Source organism: Lolium perenne, chromosome 5 (assembly GCF_019359855.2).
Source record: "Lolium perenne isolate Kyuss_39 chromosome 5, Kyuss_2.0, whole genome shotgun sequence".
Taxonomy (NCBI): domain Eukaryota; kingdom Viridiplantae; phylum Streptophyta; class Magnoliopsida; order Poales; family Poaceae; genus Lolium; species Lolium perenne.
In genome coordinates this window covers 115,640,295-115,646,606 of record NC_067248.2, presented here as the reverse complement: position 1 = coordinate 115,646,606, position 6,312 = coordinate 115,640,295, and the positions used below count along the sequence as shown (strand labels likewise).

The 6,312-nt window shown below is 47.1% G+C and overlaps 1 protein-coding gene across 1 annotated transcript; it reads right to left on the bottom strand.

Moving 5' to 3' along the window:
* Positions 1 to 3,048: 3,048 nt before the first annotated feature.
* LOC127299702 (uncharacterized) lies at positions 3,049 to 6,312 on the bottom strand. The gene is made up of 2 exons (XM_051329722.2): positions 5,859 to 6,312; positions 3,049 to 3,987 (listed from the first exon to the last, which is right to left on the bottom strand). The coding sequence occupies exons 1-2, from the start codon at positions 6,184 to 6,186 to the stop codon at positions 3,314 to 3,316; spliced, it is 1,002 nt and encodes a 333-aa protein (XP_051185682.1). The 5' UTR covers positions 6,187 to 6,312; the 3' UTR covers positions 3,049 to 3,313.

The window sequence follows — 6,312 nt, the reverse complement described above, 5'->3', positions numbered from 1 at the left end:
CCTCTCTCTTGGAGAAGCTAGTCTTGTGAATCATGTTCACTTGCCCTCGAGATGCAGGGTAAACTTCGGTTGGTATATAGATGTCTTCGTCTGGTACATATTGATGTTGCTAAGAGTAATTGTAAGCTGCTGCTCTTCCTTCCGCCGAACGGGTTTTTGCTTCTGAATCAGACCTTAGCTCTTCACACAGCTTCTAAATGTCGAGGAACTGCCGACATTCTTTGAGTAAATGCGTGGCCTTATCGTGTTATCCTTTGGGTCGATATAAGAGTGCAAATAACATGGTGCAACAAGCTGCTCCGCGGCTGATAAATGAGGTGTACGGCTGCGATTCTTGCTTGATTGCGTGCTATAACATCCTTTATCACATTGGCGGAGGCGACTCGCAGCTCGTTCTTCTTCCTCGCGGCGAAGATCCCTTCTCCTCTTCCGTTGCTCCTCTCTGCTACCGAAAATCCTTCGGCTGCTCCCGTTGTTGTTCCCAGGTAGGTCCACTGAGGCTATCGGTGGCACAATGGTTTCTGGAGCCAAAGTCCTTAAGCTTGATGCAACTGAATTTGGAAGTTGAAGGAATCCTCCAGAATCGATGATGAAGTGGACACCGCCGAAGGTTGCATCCATATTGCTACGTAGCTCCAAAGGGATCAGACGCGATGTTTCAGCGCGTGGAGTGAGCTCGAAGGAACCACAATGAACTGAATTTCTTGGGCTTGAAGGTGTTGGTGAAGTCAGCACGAACGCTGCTGATGTGACCGGAGCTGCCGATGACATGCCTTGTACCGACATGTTTCCCACAGACGCTGCCAATTGACGAGGGTCTTCCTCGACAATGCCCACCTTTTGGGGCTTAGGGTTGAAGGAATCCTGTAGGCTGACACGAGACATCGATACCAAACAAACGGGAAGAGAGATTTACCCAGGTTCGGGGCCCTCGATGAGGTAAAACCCTTACTTCCTGCTTGTCTAATCTAGATTATCGAAATTATCGGGTTACAATTGGGTAGCCGAAGGCTAAGACTAAGATCTCGTCGAGAGGCTAAGATTTCTAATGACCTAGCTCTAGACTTGCGGTGAATCTGGCTGTGGTGATTGTGTGTCACTCGGCAGACCCTCTCCTGGCCCTTATATTGTAGGCCAGGTCTCGAGAGTTCTGTCCGGGTTTGGCTAGGTTACAAAGAGTTCTATGTCTAAACTTTCCTTGTTCTTCGTATTCTTGCCTTATTCATCAAGAATCTTTCTTTGGAACCGACATATCGGCCCACCTTGGTCCGTGGATGATCTTCATGGACCCCTGGTTGGACCGCGGGAGGTAGCATAACATTGGTTACCCAAAGGGTAATACCCACATCAACCACCATGATAGATATTTTGCATGCTTAGAAAAATAGTTACTGATATAAACTATCCCATGATTGAATGCCTAGATCTAAATAAGTTGTATGCTATGAAAAGAAAAGGAAATCAAAGAAAAAAAGCTGAAATTCAAAGTTATTCTTAGTGTTGCTAGTTTCAAATACTTTGATGAATGATCTATTTTGCTCATATACTAGCAGCAGCAACACGGAGATTCCGCCTTCCCCTAGTCTTCGGCGACCTCCCGTGGTGGACGGCGTGTCGGCGCCGCGCCGTGAACTCATAAGTAGGCAACAATTTGGGAAGTTGCCATGGTCATGGCCGCTGTGTGGTTGCTAGTACTTATTGCGAGGAGATTGGGGGATGGTGGAGATGCAATTACTCCCGAAAAAGCAAGGGTAAAATAGTCTAAAACTCATTTACCGGATTCCTCCTTAATCACAATGCTAGAAATTTTACGCCTTAAGCTTTAGGATGGAGGGAATATAATTTTTTTGCGGGTAAAACTAGATCATATTAAGTAGTTGGGGCTACATTCAGCTCGGGTTCCATTTCCTGAAGAAGACATTCAGGTCCAGACCCGAACCATACAAGACTCTGACGCTCTGTTCTGGCATAATTTGCAAGACAATGACCAGCCCTAACCTGTTGATGATCTACTTTTACAAAGGAGCAAATTCTATCTTGCCTTACTAATTCATTAATCTCAGTAATAATATGCATGTAGATGGATCGGTCATGTGCTGTTTCACGAACGGCTGCAACCAGAAGGGAACAATCCGTCTCAACTAGAATAGGTAGCTGGCTTTGTTGCATAGCAAGATGAAGATCTTCCAAGCAAGCTAATAATTCTGCCTCCATAGCTTCAACACACGATGGTAGAAAATGACATGCTGAAAATATAATGTGTCTACTAACTTCATCCCGAAGGACCATACCCGAACCTCCATTGCCATCTACTTTCTTGAAGGATCCATAAATAGTGAGTGTGACCCAGCAAGCCGGCGGCCGGCACCAGGGTTTATCAGGAGGTAATTTAGCTTGACTTGCAGCTGGTACAACTGAAGCATCAATCAAAGGTTGCTTGCCGTGTAGGATCTGATCTGTTGGGGTCGTTTTAATATTCTGCATATAAATTTAGATGTATGTAGGAAATCTTTAGTGTACACTCCCTCCGTCCTAGTCTATATGTTATGCACATATTTTTAGGTTATAGATTTAACAAACGTAATACTGTATCATAAAAAGTTTAGACGGTCTACTTTTTAATGATATAATTTTATGCTATACTATAATTTATGTTATGTTGGTTAAATTGATGATGTAGGAAGGTGTGTTGGTTCTTTAAACCGAGATAGAGGAAGTAGATACATACTACCTCCATCCCAAGGCTTAAGACTTTTTTTTTTGAAAAATCAAAGGATGTAAAGTTTGATCAAAGTTTTAGAAAAACCTATGAACAAATATGATATTTTGTGGATACCATATGAAAATATATTTTATTATCTATCTAATGATATTGTTTTTATACTTTTCATGTTAATAATTTTCGATAAAAACTTGGTCAAACTTGACATAGTTTGACTTTCTAAAAAATATAGGTCTTAATCTTTTGGAATGGAGGTAATATAAATTTAGATAAATCTTCTTCGACATCGTTTTGTGATGGAGGAAGTAACATAACTTTTGTTAGTGTTAGCATTTGCCGTCATTTTTGCACCACATGAGTTTCTTCATTTTAGCACGGTAGCATCTTTGTCTTAGACATACAAAAGGAGAGCAATAAAAAAATAGATTGTCACAAATTTTGCAGAAATTCCACAAGAAGCTCAAAAAATCGCCGTCAATCTGAACACGTTGACGGTGCGACGTGAAAAATGGACCGGCCTCGTTCTTTTTTCTTTCTTTGTCGATACCTGCCGGGCACACCTGTCAGTCACGGTGACCGGTGACGTTCGGATTAACCCGACGGGTCTTCCCGCCGCTGCGGCTGCTGATGATCATACAAGCCGTAGGCCGCCCACGCCGCCGGCGAGGTCACCGCCGGGTACGCCGTCCCGCTACCCTCGCCTCCACTCTCCGGCTGCAAGTGGTAGCTCGCGGCGTCAGCTCCGAAGCTATAGAGCAGAGGACGCGCTGGCGTTCTCGGCGTGGAGCCGCCGGGAAGCGGTGACCGGTCGACGGCGGCGCCTTGCAGGAACCTGGCGTACTGGGAGTAAGCCTCCCCTCCGAAAAGCGCCTGCGACTCCAGCAGCGCCTCCGGCCTGGCGGGCGGCGGCATTGCCAGCATCGGCGCCGGAGGAGGCTGCTGCCGAGGCTGCGGGATGGTGGCGGACTCGGGGAAGTTGAGCTTGGCGCGGCTGCCGCGGAACCCGATCGCGGCGGCATCGTAGGCGCGCGCGGCGGCCTCGGCGTCGTCGAAGGTGCCGAGCCACACGCGCGCCGCCTTGTGCGGGTCCCGGATCTCCGCCGCCCACTTCCCCCACGGCCGCTGCCGCACGCCCCGGTACCGCTTCCTCGGCGTGCTCTGGCCGCCGCCGCCGCCGGAGTCGGCGGAGGACGGCGAGGGTAGCTCCTCGTCGGCGGCTACCGCCGCGGACGCAGGCGAGTGCTGCACCGGCGTCGCTGTGTAATCTGCGCACAGGTCAAAGAAACGGATGAGATCAGGGAAAGAATGTTTTGATTGCTCTTCAGTTTTATACTAATGGTCTTTCTGCTCTACAACGTCTGAAGCGATTAATCTCAAAAAAAAAAAAAAAACGTGTGAAGCGATTGACCTTTTTTCGGGCATGACCAGACAAGAATATATTCCTCTGTTTTCTTAGCTTACTTGCTCTGTTTTATTTCATCATCCAAAAAAAAGTTTGGAGAGTTTTTCTGAGTCTAAATTCTAGCAATTGCACGCTGAATACGTATATTTTAAATGTTAGCTTTGTGGTCACGTACTCCCTTTCAAAAATATGTACTTGGTCTTTGATATTCGCAGTCTCAAATATACTTTGATCGTGATTGTAACAGAAAATTTCATGGACTCAACAAGAGAACCACTATCCCAAATTGTACTTCCTAATTCCACTATTGCGATATCTTTTCACCGGACAGAGATCAAGAGCTGGTGCAGGTGATGCTTTAGGCTAGTATATTTTAGACATCTAGGGTGCGGCTCTCAACCACTTCGTCTACCAGCCCAACACATGTATTGCTCTCCTACAAGTCCGTTTTTACCGTTTAGGCCTGGTCCCATTTCGCTTGCCGCTACTACCGGAATTGCTTTTGCTTTCTTTTCCTCTAGCTACTAAGATGTTTGATGTCTCTTGCCCGCTCATGGATTCAACATGCAGTTTAAAAGGTTAACGTATTTTGGAATCTCTGGATCTTATGCTTATTTTCAACTCCCCGAGATATTTCGTTGCTTCCTACGCCCTTCATCATCTCTGGGTGCATAGGTATTCACAACAAGCCCTTTCTCTTTTAAACCTTGCCATTAACGGTAAGACTATGCCATCCTAAGGGGTTTTGCTAGTCCTCGGTTGATTGAGAATTAACTTAAATAGTGGTCGACTTTTGAACCAGTAGATTTGCATCAGTTTATGTTTCATGTGCGTTACAGGTGGGTGGCAGCTGAGTTTTTTTTTTTCTAATTACAAGTGGACTGCAAACAAGAAACGTTATCCTGGTCATTTGATTTGCCTCATGATTTATGTTGATCAAGAGTTACAAGTGGTTTGCAACTGATGAAAAACTATGCTAATTATCGGTCAACCGAGGAACTAAGTCACTCCCTTGATAAACATACATCATGACGATCTAGATGTTGTATTGCTGTCGTAGTAATAACGTTTCCAAAGGCTGAACAAGCTAGGAAAGTTGGTAGGACACGACATTTGGAAAACGAACACACGTGCGTTGTTGTGGGCGGCTCCTTCCATTTCAAACTTGTTAATTTGGCCAGAACATTCGTTCACACATGTAAGAAGAGGAGGAGGAATACGATCACGCTTCTCCCTTTTGCATGTACTGGCTTGAGTAGTGTTTTGACGGTGAGGTGTGAAACATGCGTCTGGCGGCATGCATCCGCGATTCCACGAACGGGAAGCCTCGTACACGTATCTAGCGCTTGTGGCAGGCTAGAGATAGACTTTGTAAATTTATCAGGAATGATGTACGACCTGTAGGCTTTTCTTTTGTTTAAGGTACGACCTGTAGACTAATTAATAATGGCATTAACGTACATTTCCAAACCGAACAAGTAGTAAACAAAATCCAGCATCAGCTTGCTTCTGTCTCTCGCCAACGTGAGAGTTTGTTGAGTTGCCAAGAGAAATGGATTGTGGATCAGTGCAAAAGAAACGTGGCGATTGGGTCGTTAGCACCGTCGGCCTTTGTTTAATTATTATTAAGATGCATGACACTAAACTATACTAGTGCACGCACGCACGTCGTTTTATACGCGTGTTGCACACGAATGTGAATGCACGGAACTAATGTACGGACTACGTACGTACCGGGTGGAATGGAGATAGAGGCCGGCGGCGCGGCAGCACCGCCGTCGCCGTACGACGTCGACCACCACGGCTCCTCGGTGAAGGCCTCCTGCTCGGCGGGCCTCTTCGTCGAAGAAGAAGAAGACGCCGAGGCGCCCTCTCCGGCGCCGGCCACGACCATGGCCAGCGCCGACACCATGGCCGACATCTCCTGCGCCTGCCTGCGCCGCCACATCGTCGTAGTCGGCAGTGCAGCCGCCTCCCGTTCGTCTCCCCGGTCGTCGTCGCCGGCGACGGTCAGCCGCCGGCGTTGCTCTCCTGGGTCCGCCACCTTGGCGCCGCAGCACATGAACCCGCTACCTAGCTAGCTAGCTCGCCTACCTATGAATGCCTAGCGCGCGTGTGGCTAGCTACGAGACAGGAGCTAGCGGCCGATCTTTTCACAAATGCTTCAGTTCCTCTTTGACAAACGCTA